Genomic DNA, 19,899 nt, shown 5'->3' on the forward strand with positions numbered 1-19,899 from the left:
CATCACACAACGATCTGCCCAGGCTGCAGAGCTGATAGCCCTCACCCGAGCATGCATCATAGCCGCAGGGACCACCGCGAACGTATATACGGACAGCCAGTATGCCTTCGGAGTGGTCCACCATTTCGGGCTCCTGTGGAGGGAGAGGGGATTCCTGACGTCCCACGGCACCCCAATCCTCCACGGAGACCTAGTCTCTGCTCTGATTGAAGCAGTTCTCCTCCCCAAACGATTAGCGGTGATCAAATGTCAGGCACACAAAAGGGTGACAGACTTAGTCGGACAAGGGAATGCATTGGCCGACATCACTGCACGCACCACAGCTGAGAATAGGACAGTGACCCGCATGTATGTGACCAGGTCACAAGCAGAGAAATGGAGTGATGCAAGGGTAATGATCAGAGACATTCAGTTGGCTAGCACCCCTCACGAACTGAATAAGTGGGCAAGGGTGGGTTTGAAGGATGAGGAGGGCTGTTGGCGAACGAAGGATGCAAGCAAATGGCTGCTGCCCGACTCATATCTGATTCCCATTCTGACAATGGCTCACTCCCCCGCACACATAGGATCTGCACCCATGATCGAACTCATTTCCAAAGTCTGGCATAACGATAAAATCCCCGACTCAGCCAGACGCCTGGTTCAGCAGTGCCTTATTTGTCTGCAACACAACCCCGGGAAAGGAACTGTAGTACCCCGGGGAGGGTTCGGGATCCCCAATCATCCCTTTGAGGTCCTTCAGATGGACTACATCCAATTAGAGAGATGCCAAAGCCTGAAGTACGTATTAGTCATCGTATGTGCCTTCAGCAAATGGGTAGAAGCCTATCCAACCCGTGACAACACTGCCATGACTACTGCCAAAGTACTACTGAAGGAATTCTTCCCTCGCTATGGCCTTTGTCGAATTTTATGGAGTGACAATGGCCCCCACTTCATAGCAGAAGTTATCCAGCTAATCCTGAAAGGGTTGGGGGTGAAGCAACGATTCCATGCGGTCTTCCACCCCCAATCCGCTGGTCTAGTGGAACGCCACAATGCTACACTCAAGCTGAAGCTGGCAAAAATAGTGGCCACCACTGGACTTAACTGGCCGGATGCCCTCCCACTGGCTTTATCAATGCGCTCCACTCCCACCAAGCACCATTTGACCCCCTATGAGGTCGTGTTTGGGCGGCCTATGAACCTCTGGACTGCTCCCAAACCGACCTCCATTCATGACGTCCCAGACGTCCTACTATCTGATTATTTGTGCAAGTTGACTAAAACGTTGTCTGTCATTCATCAACAGGTGCAGCAGGCCATCCCCGATGCTTCCAGGGGTCCCGGTCACGACATCCAACCGGGAGATTTCGTATTGATACGAAATTTCCAGCGAACCAAGAGTCTGGAACCTCGGTGGACGGGCCCCTGGCAAGTGCTGATCACCACCCGAACGGCGCTCCGAGTGGAGGGGAAGAGGCATTGGCTGCACGCGCATCATTGCCGGAAGGTCTCTGCGAACCTGGCCACGACAGAAAACGTCAGCACCCAAGAAGAGCTCCTGAGCAAAGACCGACCGATATTGGACTGTTATCCCGATACTGAGGCACTCGAACTTGCAAAATTCTCTGATCCCACCGTGCCATCCAGAGAAGGGTATTTCCTGCGTCGAAAGGAGGGAGTCTCGGCTAAGTAGGCCACGGACTAAGTTAAAATCTCAGAACGGTGACCTACACACAATCAAGGGTTGCCGGGAGAGAAGCTAAACAAAGTCTGTGGTTCTGCCCACTACCGAGCCCCTTGAAGGTGATGGAAGCGCCAGATAAGAAGATGATGGAAGCGCCAGATAAGAAGATGATGGAAGCAACGGGAAATACCCAGTACAGAAATCCAAAGACTGACAACTTGCACAAATCAAAGACAATCGCACTCTTCATTGTCTTCCTCTTCTGCCTCCTCCTCATGACCTCCTTCTGGATTCTAGAGGAAAGCACACCGGCTCATGAGACATTGCTACCTACTGCACAGCCAACACCCCTGAAAGAGCATCTCCTAATCTCTCTGTCGCCTCAGCTCCGAGAAAGGCGTAGGGAATTCTGGAACAATTCCTTTGTGCAACTATTGCACCAACATAACCTTGCTGCAAATGCTACGAACTGTTGGATCTGTGGGTTGCTCCCACATGCCACTGGACACTCCATCCCCTTCATCCCTTCACCCTTCTCAGTTCACGGCTCTTGCCTCGCCTGGTTGATCCTCATGCAAGAGAGCCACAGGGACAACGCCACCTCCAGCCGGACAGTGTCACTCTTCTACTCTGGGTTCTGGCTGAACAAAACAGGAAAGACTCCAGCAGCCCTGTGTCCAGCACTCGCAGGCACCACCTTCATCAAAGACATTCCTGCCAAAGAACGAGTCGAAGTACAGGTGCTCCACAATCCAGCCAGAACCACCTTCACTCATCTGCAAAAACAAACTACCGCCACTCTGACTGTGGCCCTGTCTGTTATCAACATCACCGGCCTTGTGTGCCTAGAAGGCCAGGGAACGCAACTGGTGGGTTACAGCGCCTGCCGAATCGCCAGAACATTGGACTCAGCTGACCCCCCTTCCTTCGTTGCTTCTCCGAACATGTACTTTGTGTGTGGCACCAAGGCTTACACCTGGCTCCCGAAGGGTTGGAAGGGTATCTGTTACATTGCCTTCGTTCTCCCACCCACATATGTAGCCCCTGCCAACCATCACCGGCAGAGGCGTGCAGACGACCTTGGGCAAGCCGACTCCACTGGAGCACAGTTCCTGGATGCAGCAAAGGGACTTGTTCCTCTGTGGGGCCCAATGGCAAACAGCCGTGCTATCCGACACCTGACCCAGGCAGTAGAAACAACGATCAACATCACGGCTGGCATCCTCGCCAACAACACTGCGGAGCTTCAGGCGGTCCGCCTCGTGACCCTCCAAAATCGTCTTGTCTTAGACGTGGTCCTAGCCGACCGAGGAGGAGCATGCCGCATCATCGGATCCAGCTGCTGCACCTACGTGCCTGACAACTCGCCTTCAGTCTACAAAGCCATTGAACACCTCCACAGACTGTCCTCAGAGGTTCACCAAGAGCAGGAAGGATGGTCGCTTGGGAGCTGGTTTTGGGACACTTTGAAAAATTGGGGTTGGAAGTTGTTTTCCTTCGTACTGATACCTATTGTAATATTATGTGGGTGTTGCTTAGGTATCCAATGTCTGCCACCTTTGCTCGGCCTTGCTTCTAACTGTATGTGCCCAAAGACTTTGGACTTCCGAAATGAGCACATGAGCCCCCTCTATGAAGTAGAAATACGTGGCCTTATGGGGATAAATCCAAACTGACAAGTTGGCGAGACATGTTAAAAGGGAGGACTGTGGAATTTTAGTTTACGATCTGAACATTATCTGCGCCAACTTGTCACCTATGCACTACGTGCACGGCAGCCATTCTAGGTCACCTATGTACTACGTGCACGGCAGCCATTTTAGATATCATGGTCTCCCTGTCCACAATCGATCGCCAGCACGTCCCCTCTGACCCAGCAAGCATCCTCCGCGCACCCTGGCTCCCCCTCCCTCCTCCTTCTGAGCACGACCCTTCTGCATGACCCTGTCCATGAGAGTCACGCCAGCGCCCGACCAGCACCTCCTCCCCTCCCATGAATGCCCCTCTGTTGATCAACCTCCCTCCTGCACTGGATTGTCCACGCAGCATGAATACCTCTCCATTGATGGCCCCTCACCCCGTGTCCGACTGTCCACACAGGTCCGAGGCCATTGCCTAAGCCGAGAAATACCATTTACTGCCCTTATTGTATGAGGTCGCTCTCCTTCAAAGGACCCTCTATTGATCCAGGCCTCCCCACCCCCTGTGACATGATCAGGCGCACACATCCCAAGACTCGACGAAACACTCAGCTGCGTGATGACCCTCTCTCTTATCAGCAGGTTGAGGACCTCTATTGTGAATGTATATGGGGGTGGGATTAACACGAGGATTACGGGGATGTCTTTTCCCATGCTCTACAAAGTTGTGATTGTATGAAAGGAAGGTCACATGCCATAAACCAGTGTATAAGAGGCCAGGCCTCTGAGTGGCTGTTAGAGCACCTCGAGACGATACCTTGTTGTCTGATCTGATGTGTTCTGCTCCGTCGGAATAAAACTTCTGTTTCCTGCCTTCTGGTCTCCGGCGCCTGCCTCATTGCTTGATAAATTTGAATGGTACAAGGGCGGTTAGCGCCGGGCAAATCTTGAGAAAGGTCCTAGCCCTACCTTTTTCTACAGAACTAAAGGGATGGAAAGTTTCATAGCACGAACTGGCATGTGTAATGTGAGAAATGGTGTAGGTATATATGGTTCATTGAGAGCCAGGCAGCCTCTGATTATACATGTGAAACAGAAACAATGATAGTGAGTTCTCTGAAAATGCTTTTTTCCCACTCCTTTCCTCTACAGCTGGACGTGTCTCAGGTTCTCTCAAAGCCAGTGATTGTTATCCAGGCCTCAGAAAATGTAACAAAGCTCCTGAGTGCGCTCTTAAGGTAAGTTCTGGATCTGGCACAACAGGATACAGATCCCAGGGCAAATATGAGATAAATATCAAATAGTAAGAATAAGAGGGAAGAAATTTTAAGTTGGGCAATCAAAGAAGACAAGAAGGAAGGCAGGAGACAAGAAGGATGTGAGGGGAAATGTAAGGGGAGGATGAATAAAAGAGAGGCATGCAGACAGAGAGAGAAGAGAAAAGATAGTGAAAAAGAAATGAAAGGGTGAGCAGAAGAACCCAATGACAGATGATGAAAAGTAAATGTGAAAGTGGGAAAGCAGAATAAAACAGGAGAAGAGAGGTAGGACAGAAGAGTAAAAAATATTTTGGATGGAAATGTGAGATCAGGATTTTTCCTTCTGAGCATTGACAGCACTGTCTCATCAAATTCACTGACATTTTTCAGTGATGTGCCCTCATTGTATCATTAAAACTTTGCTCACCTGCTGAGAAATTTAGTTAGTTTACTTTTGCAGCTTTGTTTAGGTTTAAGAAGGTCCTCTTGAGCATCAACTGCTGTATGGGGTTCCAACATCCTGGCAACTCAACAAGACATTTAAGCATTTGGCGTTTGAGTTCATAATTTATATATCATTAATTAATGGGAAAGGGGCCTAATTGCTCACTAACTATGGGGTAGTAAATCATTAATACAGACATTGACAATCTGCGAAGCCTTTCCCACTGTTGCTCCCTTGAAAGACTTTTCATTACACATTCTACTGTAAACCTTGTCCCGACCTTCAGAACTGTCATCTTTAATCCAAATTTCACTGACGTGTTGTTCACTAACTTGTTTGTACTGTTCTTTATTCTTCATTGGCCTTGTTGATCTACTCACAAGTATCAGGATTTCACCCCTGAATATTTTAAACATCAACAGTTGAGCCCCCTCCACTAACATCTCATGTAATACGCTTGGGTAGCATGGAAGGAAAGTCAAGGAAAGTAGAGAATGGAGAGAGAGCGAGAGAGAGTACAAGGGTGGTAAGAGGGACTAAATGGGGGCTGAGGATATAAATAGTCGGAGATAAAAGGAATGTGAGATGTAGCAAGTGAAAATACAGTACACATATTTTGTTTTCACCTTACATATTACTAGTTAGTTCTCTCATTATCATAATATCACTTATTTTTTGGAGGAATGCCTGTAACTTGAGGCTGGCAAATGCACCTCAAAAGGATGCGGACATGATTAGGCCCACGTACTTGTAAAAAAATAATGCAAGAGGAGCTTTAATCGTGAGTATCTCAGCCACATGTCCATATCAACTGACCGGTGCATTGTTCTATCCTGTAAAATCGTAACATAGTTTCACATTCACCAAGATTAAATATCATCAAAGATTCAGGGCAAATGGCATACATCCACATTCTTTATACAAGGCCGACGCTGTCATCGCACCCCACCTGCGAGACATCATCAACACCTCCTTCGACACCGCCACCTTCCCTGAGAGCTGGAAGCACGCCGAACTCAGCGCTCTACTCAAGAAACCAACAGCGGACCCCACCGAACTCAAGAACTACCGCCCCATCTCGCTCCTCCCGTTTCCAGCCAAAGTCCTCGAGAAGACCGTCAACAAGCAGATGGCCGCCTTCCTCGAGACAAATGGATCCCTCGACCCCTCACAGTCCGGCTTCCGAGCCAATCACAGCACCGAGACCGCCCTCATCGCCGCCACCGATGACATCCGAGCCCTGATGGACAACGGAGAAACAGCGGCCCTCATCCTCCTAGACCTCTCCGCGGCATTCAACACTGTCTGCCACCGCACCCTAGTACAGCGCCTCAGCAACATCGGAATCCAGGACAAGGCGCTGGAATGGATCATCTCCTTCCTCGACGGAAGAACACAGAGAGTCCGCCTACCACCGTACAAGTCAGAGGCCTCCGAAGTCATCTGCGGCGTCCCTCAAGGATCATCTCTGAGCCCCACCCTCTTCAACGTCTACATGAGCCCCCTCGCGGCCATCGCACGCAAACACATCCTCAGCATAATCTCCTACGCCGACGACACCCAGCTGATCCTCTCCCTGACCAACGACCCCGCCTCCGCCAGAGCCAACCTGCACGAAGGGATGAAAGAGGTAGCCGAGTGGATGACGACCAGCCGCCTGAAACTAAACTCTGACAAGACGGAGGTCCTCATCCTGGGCTCTTCACCCTCCGCCTGGGACGACTCCTGGTGGCCTCCCGCCCTGGGCACCGCACCCAAACCGACAGACCATGCACGCAACCTGGGCTTCATCCTGGACTCCTCCCTCTCCATGACCAGGCAAGTCAACAACGTCTCCTCGGCGTGCTTCAACATCCTACGCATGCTACGGAAGATCTTCTGGTGGATCCCCACCGAGACCAGGAAGACCGTCACCCAGGCCCTCGTCACCAGCCGACTGGACTACGGCAACGCCCTCTACGCCGGTACCACCGCCAAGCTCCAGAAGAGACTCCAGCGGATCCAGAACGCCTCAGCCAGACTCATCCTCGACATCCCACGAACCAGCCACATCTCCGGACATCTGAGAGACCTTCACTGGCTCCCCGTCAACAAAAGAATCACCTTCCGCCTCCTCACCCACGCACACAAAGCCCTACACGACCAAGGCCCGAGCTACCTCAACAGCCGGATCAACTTCTACGCTCCCAAACGCCACCTCCGATCAGCCAACCACGCCCTCGCCGCCGTCTCCCGCATCCGAAGAGCGACTACAGGAGGAAGGTCCTTCTCCTACCTGGCCGCCAAGACCTGGAACTCCCTCCCTCCCGACCTGCGCCTGACCCAAGACCACCTCTCCTTCAGGAAGAAGCTGAAGACCTGGCTGTTCGAGCAGTAGCGGCACCCCCCCCCCCCCCCCCCCCCCAGCGCCTTGAGACCCTACGGGTATGTAGCGCGCTCTATAAGTGTCATTGATTCATTGATTGATTGATTGATTGATACACTTTACTCTAAAAATAGAGAAGAACAGCAAACTATTTGCAGTGCTTATGCCACAAACGTATAAGCAAATATCACTTTAAAACCTAATTGTGAAGATAACAGATTATTTAGGTATTCTCTTACATTTCTTCTTATCATTAAATTCTTCATGGAATTGAGAGTTTTGGCACATTCTTTCTTTCTTTATTACTACTATTCATAACCTAATTCAAATTTCATATTCTTCCATTTTTGTCTTTTATCGCATTCTTAAACATTTTGATGAATCTTAATGTCTTGTAAACATGGACAAATCCTTCTTCCACACTGGAACTTTCACAATTACTACGTCCCCCACATTCACCACTGTCTTTGAGACACCTTTCTCTTAACAAAACTATCTTTCCTCCTCTTCTGCATAACCCTTTTTCCTCATGCTAGGCACTTTTCACATTCAGATCTACTTTATCCTTGTTCCACCCAATCTATTCCGGACATGCACATGTATTGGAACTCGTCCCTTAAAATAATTCAGAGAGTTTTTCTATTTGGTTGAATTTTTTTTGTTTAAATTTGTTTATTGGGTTTTTTGCATTCATTATGACAGTTATAGTTCAGTACATTAGTGCGATGCTGTGAAGACATAATAACAAGAAAAAACAGGTATACATTCTCATACATGAGAATTGTGTTGTCCGACCGTTCTGGAACTGTTTGGTCCATTTTTACATACATCATATTCCTGCAGCATCAGTGTTGTATACCTCATGATAATAAAGACCTGTCGGGGGAAAGTAACCCGCCCCTCTTAGCACAATAGCGACCCTGCGTCACTTGTAGGTGTAATCTGTCGTTCTGGGTGTACCTGACGGGGACGTCGTGATGTGTATCCCTTGGTGTTGCCGTGTCAACCTTGTCCGTATGCATTACCAATAAATCTCTGGCGGGGGGGACCCCTTCCAGTTTAAACTTGCTTACTTTTCTAACTGTTGGAGCAAACCATAGGAAGGGAGGAACTAAAGGGGAGCGGGAGTTTTGAGAGTTTTTCTATTTGTTTGAATGAGGAGAAAAAACAAATTCGCCTTTTCTTTCTGTGATTCTTCCATCCTATACCGGTAAACCAAGCCAATTTAATTTCTTCTTTTATGCTCTTAATAAATATTTCCAACACCCTGTTAGTTTTGCAGTGAAATAAGGCACGTTTTTGGCTTCTTATTTACCTAGTAATAGACCAATAATATCAAAGGCTATTTTTCCCGTGGTTCCTATGGAATTGATTTACAAGCCATGTGGGCACTATAACAACGTTGTATAGTCTTTAATTAACCTTTCTGCATCACCATAAGACCTGACAATCAGTATTCCCCTTGGTTTCCACAACTCCTAGATGCCTTCTTTGAGACAAAGCTAATACCCATTTGGGTATGAGTTTTGCCGGTGGAACCAGTGTAGCTCTATGAACAACTCTTATTACTGCTAATTCTTCCCTTACTAGCCAAAAAAACGTGCTACTTCCTTTCATTTACCAAGCACTAACTCCATGACATGAGGACCTGGTTTGGCAGTTCGGGTTGGACTGTACCTGTTGGTGGAGGTTCAAGACTGATTGGCATATGGCTGGGTCCAAACTGTGGTGGCATGGTGTGCAAAATAACTATAGACTGGCACATGGCCTAAAGTAATCACCAGTGACTGAGATTAATTCAAGCATTCCATCCATCACTTTTTTTTGTATACTTCAGTGTGACGCCCTTAGTGAGACTGGTATACCCAGACGTAGGTGGCGTGCAGACTGCCACTGGAACCAAGCTATGCCCCACTGATAAGTCCTTATAAGGACTAAACTGGTCTTTGGTTGCTTGTGTTCTAGTTCACGGAAGACTTGTACTGGCAGTTGGGCTAGACTGTTCCTATTAGAGCAGGATCAAGTCTGATTTGCATATGCTGGGCCCAAACTGAGGCGGCATAGTTGTGTTAAATATCAATGGACTGGGATGCAGCCCGTATAATTACCAGTGGCTGAAATTATTTCAAGCAGTTTATCCATCATTTTTTGTATACTTCAGTCCCTAACACTTAATGGCAGATTCTTTACAGGCTTAAAATCAGTTGTTAATTTACTCTTGTGTACATAATTATTGAGACAGCCACGTTCCCTGTTGAGGACTGAAAGAAATCCTCTTCAGATGTCCAGTCTTTTTCCAAAGCTTAATATACTAAAATGTACTGTTCTGAATTCGGATCTCATTCAATCTTGAACAATTTTTGGTGAACCCATCACAAAATGCAGTCACTATTTTCGGACACTTAAACTTTAAGTACAGCAGTTTTATTCATGAATTTTATGATGGCTTTAAAGTAGGCCCTTCATTCTTATTGTTTTCCCCCACACCATCAAGGGTATATATCTAATTCCTTTATTTTCAGATTCTCACTAAAGATTTCATTATCTACCTTTCTTGATAGTGTACTGTATTTAGCGTGAATCAAGCTCTTTCCCTTCTATTGTCTCTTCCTGTGTGGGATTTCCTTTAGATGTACTACATATTTGTAGGATCATTTCTCTGCTCTCCTAACAGTGTTTGCACTCTTATTGTCCTTCCCTTCCACAGCACAGTTATCGCAGACCACTTTGACTATCAATATTATTAATAAGATGTCCAATTTCCTGAATTAACTAAATTCACATCAGCTTCTACTTCGCACACTTGCCTTTGTATCCGTTGTTCTCATACTGTTACCTACACAAATCTTCATATGCTCTTCTCTCCTCACCACTGACAAGACTTCGCCGTGCTGGTTCATTTTTAAGGCGCAGGTGTTTATGCAGTTCTTACTGGAGTATTTGAGAAGAAATTGATCTCTAATCTTTTCGTCCACTTGTATGGACGAAATTCCAGATGTCACAGACTAAGGTTGATACCCCATCATGGTTAATCTATTCCTCCTATCAGAGACGTCTAGTGTAGGAGCCCTACTCGACTCTAGCCCCAACATATGAGCACTGGTTGTGCTTACAGTTGGTAGGGATCATGTTTTATTGCCCGAGGTCATTCCAGATTATTTTACAGCAATATTGCTACGTTTCTAGTAGTGTTTGTTTTGAAATTTACCTTTCTGGTCCACTTCACTCTTTACTTATATCTAGAGACTATTAAGGAGTTTTTTTTGGCTCGTGTGTGTTATTTTTTATTGGATCTTTATTTTTCTACCTGTGCCCTTTATGTGAGGTGATGATGTAGCAAGTAGATGACTGGTGTTAAATAACAGAGTGAAAATGTTTCATGAGAGGTGCACTTTCTGCATATGTTAACATTAGAATCGTTTCAATCACCTTTAAAACTCTCCCTCAAGGTGCAGCGGTTCCTGACAGACTCCATAGTCTGTTTGAAGGCACAGAGACCTATATATCTACAAACTAGTCAGGGGCCATTGTGATTGTGTGCGGCAGCGAGTGTTCCCCTTTGTGCTGATACAGGTGCTGTGCATGTCCCACAAACACTTAAAAAGAAGGCATATTATTGAATAGTATTGCTGGGCAAGAAAAAATTAATTATATTTCCTCACCACGATAAATAAATGGATGCAGTTTTTGCTGATTCTGCATCACAATCTCAGTCTCCGCTCTTGAGCTAATTGATGGGGCATTATTATTTTTTATAAATCTTTTTACTATGCCAAGAACAAAACACTTTGCTACCGATACCGCACTCGGTTCAGAAGTCAATGTCTCATACATTACAGAAATTGAGCTGACAATTTGACAACCTGTCAGATAAATTGATGTTTTTGTACTCCTTCCAGGGACCCCTAACTTTTTAAATGTCCATAGAAAGCCCCTGTCTTTATATATTGGGTGTTCAGCCTGTGTACACCAGTCTAATCCTGCCTTCCAGTGTGATAATGTGGGTACTTCTTTGCTCCCCCACTTCTAGGCAATGTCCCTTCGAGCTGTAATAGAATACTAACAAGACACTGAAGCTCACCAAGACTGTGTGTTAATGATTGGCAAGATAGTCCATACATTTTATAGTTCCTTTATTTTCAGCACTTCTGATAGTTGTGGAAAATATTGATTAGACAATAAACTTCACAACTACAAACCTACCAGCATACAACCGACACGTGTTTCGTATCACAAGAGACTTCTTCAAGGCTTCCAGTATTTCTGTTAGAATATGAGTCTGTAGTGTATCCAGAAATATGAGTTAATGGTATATTTATCCTACTTTCCCGCGAGCCTGGAAAGCTAATCCATGAAAAAGAAATTCTCCTAGAGACAAGTATGTACATCATCCATAAAATGTATTATCGTAAGAATATTTTCTTTGTCTCTGCGTCAACATTCGGCCTGTAATCTTGATCAGTCATGATAAGCTTCAAAATAGTTTCACCCCACTCTTGTTCAGCGTCCATGTGAATGAGATGGGGTGGTATACACGGAGTCTGCAAGTTAGGGCAGGGGAGCAATCCTTCCCTCCCTTAAATGTCTCTGAATTTCGCTATCCCAATGTTGCCTCTACTCCAACCCTTGTAAGGCCCCTAGCAGGGCTGAGTCCCATTGTGGGGTCTCTATTGTTAATCGTCCTTAACGAACCCATTTTCTTAGTGGCTAGTTTCCATATTTTTATCATGAGTTCTGTCTTGGAGTGGTGACGAGGTGGCCTGCACTTATTATAGGTCTTCCTTAACTATCCTTTGGGGAGCCATTCGTCTCCTATCCTCCATAAGAGAAGGTTCCTGCTGAGGTGCAAATATCTAGTCTTTGACAACCAGTAGTTGTTTGGTCCAGTAGTACAGACATAGGTTGGATGGGGCATTATTGACAGAATTTTAACCACCCCCGAATACATCTCTGACATCCGTCTGCGTGACTGCAAGTTGATGATAAAATTTGCTGTTGTTAATTACTAGGAACCCGAGCACATGGAGTTGCTGTGTTTTCTAAAGCCACCGATTGATGTGGTAAACAAGCCCTTTCTTATTTTGGAAATATGGCTATTGTGTATGGGTCCTTTTTATTTTTCTCCTTGTGCCTGTTGAGAGGCAAAATGTAGTGACTTTTGGATTTTTCTGAAGCTTCCTCCTTCTTGATCTAAACACCAGTCAATGCCTTCCTCCTCTAGCACCCTATTTCCATATTTACAAAAACTGCATGCCCTTTCCTCTTTTTCACTCTTTGTTCCCTTTAACAGGCATTTGTCTGCTACTGTAGTGTTCACTGTGGTCCTCTTTCCGCCAGTCTTCCAGAATTATTTCGATAACAAGGGAAACCCAGGAAGTTCAGTAGATCAGATTATTGGTTCCAGAAGCATAGGTAAATCGGCTACTAAATCCTGTTGCTCTTCTGAACCACATCCTGTTTCAGCTTTTTGTATCAGACAGGGAATGGTCTCCCCGTGCAGGCGCCTACATTTTACTCCCTCTTATTCTTTTTCTTGAGGGAACAGTTTAATGTTTGGTTCAACACTGTTTGACAGCTGGTTTCTACCAGAGCTTATTTTGTGTGTCTCCCTATGATTTAGACTTCATAGCAGTAGATCTTTTTAATTTTGAATTGGTGCGGCACAGATGTTGTACTGGGTTTTAATGACCTGAGAAAATTGGTCCATAGATCGAAAGCCTTTTTCCCCATGATCCGTGCAATCCAATAGAATCACTTCTTCCATCTTCTGTAAAAACATAATTCAATAATTAGCTGTGGAATCTAGTTAAATTTTTACATGAAACGTTTCATTCACAAAGTTGATTCCTCTGAATCTTTATCGGCAAAATTAGCTCCAGCATCTGTGAAATGGTTTAGCACTAACCTCAATCCTGTGAGTAATTCTGCTGTAAGATTCTGCGGGAAGAACAAACCATTAGAAGTACCTTTTACTTTGCAAGAATTGTATAGGCGTAGGCACTGTAGAGTCAAGTCGCACTGCCTTGTGAGAGTCTCATCTCAGGGTTGTTGCTGCTGCCTGGGAAAGTTTGAAAAATTGAAGTTGTTATTTCATGAGGGTTCTTCTGACCTTTGACCCTGCTTGCAGACAGGTCGCCCCCACACCACCACTCGACACCGGCTGATCCTGTGCCCCTGCTGCCGCCTCCTGGTCCCTGGGCTTCCCTCGCCCTGCGCGCCAGTTTCTTTTCCCTCCCCGCCCCCGTCACAGCCTTCCTGCTGTTGCCTCCCTGCGGACCCACCCCCCAGCACACCCATTGGCCTCCCAGCTGCTCCTCCCTCCCAGGACTCCTGAAATACCAGCCGAGTGACGGCAGCGGGAGCGACCTTTGACCCTGCTTGCAGGCAGGTCACCGCCACTCGTCACTGGCTGATCCTGTGCCCCTGCTGCTGCCTCCTGGTCCCTAGGCTTCCCTCGCCCTGTGCACCAGTTTCTTTCCCCCCCCCGCCCCCGTCACAGCCTTCCTGCCGCTGCCTCCCAGCACACCCATTGGTCTCCCCGCTCCCGCCTCCCAGCTGCTCCTCCCTCCCAAGCCTCCTCATATGCAGGCTGAGAAGTGGCCGCGCACCAGAGGCAAGCCCGTCTGCACCCGTCTGCGCCCGTCTGCGCCCGTCTGTGCCCGTCTGCGCCCGTCTGTGGCCGTCTGTGCCCGTCTGCGCCCGTCCACGCCTGGACCGCGCCCAGCGCCAGAACCCCTGAACCCTGCACCCGCCACGACGCCAGACTCCGATACAACGCCAACACCCTCCACGCTCTCGACACCGGCTGAGACCACGCTGCTTCCGGGCCGCCCCGCAACGCACCCATGGACCCTTCTCCTGCCACACCTGCAACTTCACCTGCGACAGAACCACCAAACCTCCAAGGACCGGTCCCAACCACCTCTGCTGCATACTCCTCAATACCCGCTCCGCACGCAAACACGCCGTCGAGCTGTAGGACCTACTCGATACCTCCAACCCAGACGTGCCCTTCCTGACCGAGACCTGGTGGAACGACTCCTCGGCACCTGACATTGCCATAGCCATTCTGGATGGCTACAAAATCTCCCGCAGAGACCGCACCAACAGAATTGGAGGAGGAATAGCCATCGTCCACAAGTCCACCCTCCAGGTCCACACCCTCGCAGATGACTCCCTCAACTCCGCTGAACACCTTCACTTCCGGATCCAAACCGACCCCAACACAACCCTCAGAGGAACACTCGTCTACAGACCTCCCGGACCCCGGGCCCTCTTCAGCGACTCCATCGCCGACCTCGCCAGCACCCACGCACTCGCCTCCATGGACTACATCCCCCTCGGGGTCCTGAACTTCCATCTCGAGAACAACGACAACGCAAACTCCGCCACCCTAAACGACAACCTCGCCAACCTCGGCCTCCGACAACTCGTCACCGAACCCACCCACGCCGCCGGCCACACACTCGACCCCGTCTTCTCCACAAGCACCCACATCGCCCTCAACCACACCACCGAACTCCACTGAACCGACCACCGCTGCATCAACTTAACCTTCAAGAAACCAACCACGCACCACCGCACCCAACTGCTGCCTCGCCGCTGCTGGAGCAAATTCACCGAAGACCAGCTGACCTCCACCCTCGCCCAGAACCCACCCACCGACACAGACGCCACCGCCCGTAATTTCAGACAGTGGATCGACGACTGCGCCAACACTCTGGCCCCGCTCAAGAAACCCTCCATCAACCACCCCAGCAAGAAAGCCCCCTAGTTCACGGAAGAACTCCAGACCTCCAAACGTACATGCCGGAAGCTGGAGAAGAAATGGCTCTACGACCACACACCAGACAGCCACGCAACCCATAAGGACGCCATCCGCAGACATCACCACCTCATCAGAACAGCCAAGAGATCTTCCTTCAAAGCCCGCCTGGACAACAATGCACACAACAGCAAAGAGCTTTTCAACATTGTGAAGGAACTCTCCAACCCCAGCGCCAACACCAACGACATCCTGCCCTCGCAAGATCTGTGCGACTCACTGGCCACCTTTTTCGATCGCAAGATCGCTGACATCCACAACAGCTTCAACACCTCGTCCACCCCGACCGCAACAGACCTCACCACGAACACCACATGCACCATAAGCGGGCCTCCTGGTCCTACGTCAACGACGACGAAACCCGCAAGGTCATGCACTCCATCCACTCAGGATCCTTGAAAAAACCCTGCCCACACCTCGTCTTCAACAAAGCTGCCGCAACCATCGCACCCCAACTACGGAAGGTCATCAACGTCTCCTTCTACACAGCAACTTTCCCGGAAAGCTGGAAGCACGCCAAAATCAACGCCCTCCTCAAGAAGCCCAAGGTGGACCCCAAAGTCCTCGAACTTCTGGCCCATCTCCCTGCCCCCCTTCCCGGCGAAGGTCATCGAGAAAATTGCCAACATGCAGCTGACCCACCACATCGAGGACAACCACATCCTAGACCCATCCCAGTCCGGATTCAGACGAAACCACAGCACCGAGACAGCCCTCATCGCAGCCACAGATGACATCAGGCGCCAACGGCAAAACTTCATCCTCCTGGACCTGTCAGCCACCTTCGACACGGTCTGCCACGGCACACTAAGAACACGCCTCCAAGAAGCCGGAATCCAGAAGAAGGCCCTGGACTGGAACACGTCCTTCCTCTCCGGCAGAACCCAGAGAGTCCGCCTCCCACCCTTCCGATCCAAAGCCACTGACATCATCTGCGGCGTACCCCAGGGCTCATCCCTCAGCCCGACCAAGTTCAACGTCTACATGGCCCCCCTCGCACAAGTAGCCCGCCAGCACAACTTGAACATCATCGCCTACGCTGATGACACCCAGCTCATCCTCTCCCTCACCAAGAACCCACACACTGCCAAAACCAACCTCCACGAGGAAATGAAGGCCGTCGCAGAGTGGATGAGGAGCAGCCGCCTGAAGCTGAACTCGGACAAAACGGAAGTCCTCATCCTCAGCCCCACCCTCTCCGCCTGGGACGACTCCTGGTGGCCGACCACACTGGGAACAACTCCAACACCCACGGACCACGCATGCAACCTAGGATTCATCCTCGACTCCTCCCTCTCCATGTCGAAGCAGGTCAACGCCATCTCCTCCTCCTGCTTCAACACCCTCCGCATGCTTCGCAGGATCTACAAGTGGATTCCGACTGAAACCAGAAGAACGGTGACCCAAGCCCTCGTCAGCAGCAGGCGGGACTACGGCAATGCACTCTACGCAGGAATCCCGGCCAAACACCTGCGACAACTACAACGCATCCAAAACGCCTCCGCCCGACTGATCTTCAACGTCCCCCGCCGCAGCCACATCACCTCCCACCTAAGAGACCTGCACTGGCTCCCCGTCATCAAGAGAATCACCTTCAAACTCCTCACCCACGCACACAAAGCACTCCGCAACACCGGACAAGCCTACCTGAACAACAGACTCAACTTCTACACCCCCGCCCGCCAGCTCTGTTCCGCCAGCCTCGCCCTCGCCGCCGTCCCGCGCATCCAACGAACAACCTCCGGCGGCAGATCCTTCTCCTTCCTCGCCGCCAAGACCTGGAACACCCTCCCCAACTATCTGCGGCAGAACCAAGACCTGCTCACCTTCAGAAAGCTCCTCAAGACCTGGCTCTTCGAGCAGTAGCAGCACCCCCTCCCCTCAGCACCTTGAGACCCTCACGGGTAAGTAGTGCGCTTTACAAGTTCATTGATTGATTGATTGATTAACTTCCGGCTAAATATTTTGTTGTTCTTTTAAAACCAGTTTGGGGCTCGATTGGCATTCTGTCATCTTCCAAATAGCTTCCATCATATGGGATCCTAACATTCCACTTCTGAGGTAATTTTGTTTCTTCATGAGAATATCACTGCTTACATTTACAGCACAGCCTCTCCACCCTCCCCCCTCTGTGATAAATGTATCTTAAGTAAACCCAGGGGCTCACTTTCAGTAAAGATTATTTTTTAAAAGAGAAATGACTGTTTGAATTGAGCCTTCTCCATCCATGACAGGTCCTCCTTTCGCACCTTCCTTTTCATTCTTTTCTCTGAATCTTTTCAACTTGCTTGTGGAAGTAAAGGGAATGCTGCCTCAATATGTCAGCTTTCCAGCATGACCAATCCCAGAATGGCTCAGTAGCGCTCTCTTTAACTAAATTCCCCTCTGGGCTCTTCTCTTCCTTTCACCTCTCAGTTCTGGGTAGGGTGTGAAAGTTGACTATTATGGCTTGGACCAATTGTAAATGGATGATCCAGGATAGATAGGTCAGGTTCACGTCCCATAATCAGAACTTCCAGTGTGTGTCTTGCTCTTCCATTTCATTCATGATTTGACTATTCCTATTGTCTATTTGGTTCCTTTCGTGGGATGTTGCCTATCCCTGGGTAAGTGTAATAAGGTTATAGTGTTGAGGTGGGTGGTTGTGGTTAAGGAAAAGAACCATAAGGCCCATCAAAAATCCATGTGGACTCTGATAACACCCAGCAGGTGCAATGAGCCATGCGATCCTTGCAGCTTGCATCATAGCCGTGACTGAACCCACAAGGTAAACATTAAGAATGTAGGATGGTGAAATCCTGGGCATTGACATCTTTGTGTTGAGGTGGATAACTATTTTTCTGACTCCGGACTAAACACCCCAAGGCTATCCTAATAATAATGTCAGTCCAGCATATTATAAGGATTTGTTGTTATAGAATTTTGTATTTGTATACAAATTTCCCTTTGCCTCTTTCCAGGGTTAGGCATTGATAATTAGGTAATTACAGAAAGAGTGGAGCAATGGAGCAAGAGTAAGGAGGTTGTTAATATAGATGGGAGCAGGAGAACTGCATGGGAAGGAAACACTTTAAACTCTAATAGATGTGGGTTGACCACTAACTAGCTGTGAGTCATATCTCGGGGGAGGGTGAAAGCTTGATGTGAACAAGAGTGTAGTAAGATCTTCTGCGAGATAAAAGAAAGAATGAGTGCTTGATGGGAACAAGAAAGTGGAATAGCCTTGCAAAAATAAGTGGGGGATTGAAGGGAATGAATATATAGAGATGTTATTCACATATCTACTTTAAAGAGAGATCTAATAAAATTCCCTTTTTGGGATTTCCAGAGGTCTACGAGCTACAACGAAAATAACATACAAGGCAGCTCTGTTGGAGAACCTGGTAAGTACGTGTTACAGAGATACGTTAGAGGTGAACAGGAAACAAGGACCTTTGTTACAGTGAAACTATAGTAGTGATGTTATTAATATAGAGATAAACAGTGTTTGGTTAGATGCCATATTCCAAGTGTGATGCCTCATTCAATGTTGAGCCCACTGAATAAGAGTGGTAATAGTATAGGGACGCTGAGTGGGTGGTGTCACTGTGGTATTCAAAGTGCTCGTTCAAGAATGACTTATGTGAATCAAAAGCCTCTGCCACCAGTCCAGTCTACTGTGCTCCAAATGCACTTTTTGTGCTCTAAAATAGACTTGAGACATATATCTGCTCCAAAAAAAACACCTGACGAAAAAGGATTAGTTTCAATTGAAATCCATATGATTCCCTAAACAATACTTTCATATAGTAAAGGCAATACAGGAGTCTTACAATGTGAACAGATAAGGGAGGAAGATCCCTGACTCTGACCCCCCTAAACTCGGCCTATAAGTTCACAGTAGCTTCCTATAAGTTCACAGTAGCTTCCCTGTATTCACTGAACACTGGGCAAGAAAAACATATTAAATGCACAGCCTCAGAGATACTGAATAGAGAAGAGATAGTCATAGTCATGGTGAGTACTTGCACATAGTTTTGTACGGGTGAAAGATCGATTGGCACAGAGATATGGGCAAGGTGGCACCAGATGGTGCAACTTGGCTAAACAAGATAGGGTTAGAAGATATCTCATGCCTTCAGCACCCCACAGATCTAGATTTTACATATTGCTCTGCAGGGTACTGTACGTATAGAGGACTTCAGAACAATGTCACTGAGGGCCATGTCCACATGGGTGGGGCCACTTCTTACTCTCAGACCGGGTACTATTTAAACTTAAGGCAGGTCACACCAGGAGAGCGCCGAGCGGACGCACTTAAGGAAGCTGTTTAGCCTGCAGTGTGGGATGCTGTTACAGCCGGTGCAGCATGGGGGCAAGGGCTCAGGCCACATTATCCCGCTCGTGTAGAGATAGGTCACACCAGGAGGGGGCCGGTTGGGCTCACTTAAGGAGGCTGTTTAGCCTGTAGTGCGTGATGCTCTTACAGCTGCTGTTGCACGAGGGCAAAGACTTCAGGTCCCCAAATCCCGCTGGTGGACAGGTGGGTCAGACCAGGAGAGTGCTGAGTGGGCGCACTTGAAGAGGTTGTTTATCCTGCAACGTGGGACGAACTTGGCGCATGCCTGGAAAAAGATTGGGCCAAGCGCGAGTCCGTCTAGGCTTCTCATTGCCTGGAGGAGGCTGGGCTGTGCCACCACTCTTGGTTGAAGGTCAA

General features: G+C 48.4%; 1 protein-coding gene across 2 annotated transcripts in view; it reads left to right on the forward strand.

Moving 5' to 3' along the window:
* The window catches only part of RNF215 (ring finger protein 215), a 145,357-nt gene that overhangs the window by 31,866 nt on the left and 93,592 nt on the right, over positions 1-19,899 (forward strand). For both annotated transcript variants that reach the window (XR_015300894.1, XM_086943205.1), the window contains exons 4-5: positions 4,462-4,547; positions 18,532-18,586. Coding sequence is in view for 1 of the 2 variants with exons in the window: in XM_086943205.1 (XP_086799331.1) it covers positions 4,462-4,547; positions 18,532-18,586 (141 nt within the window). In the remaining variant the exon portion in view is untranslated. The remainder of the gene's footprint in view (positions 1-4,461; positions 4,548-18,531; positions 18,587-19,899) is intronic.

Source organism: Lissotriton vulgaris, chromosome 11, assembly GCF_964263255.1.
Source record: "Lissotriton vulgaris chromosome 11, aLisVul1.2, whole genome shotgun sequence".
NCBI lineage: Eukaryota > Metazoa > Chordata > Amphibia > Caudata > Salamandridae > Lissotriton > Lissotriton vulgaris.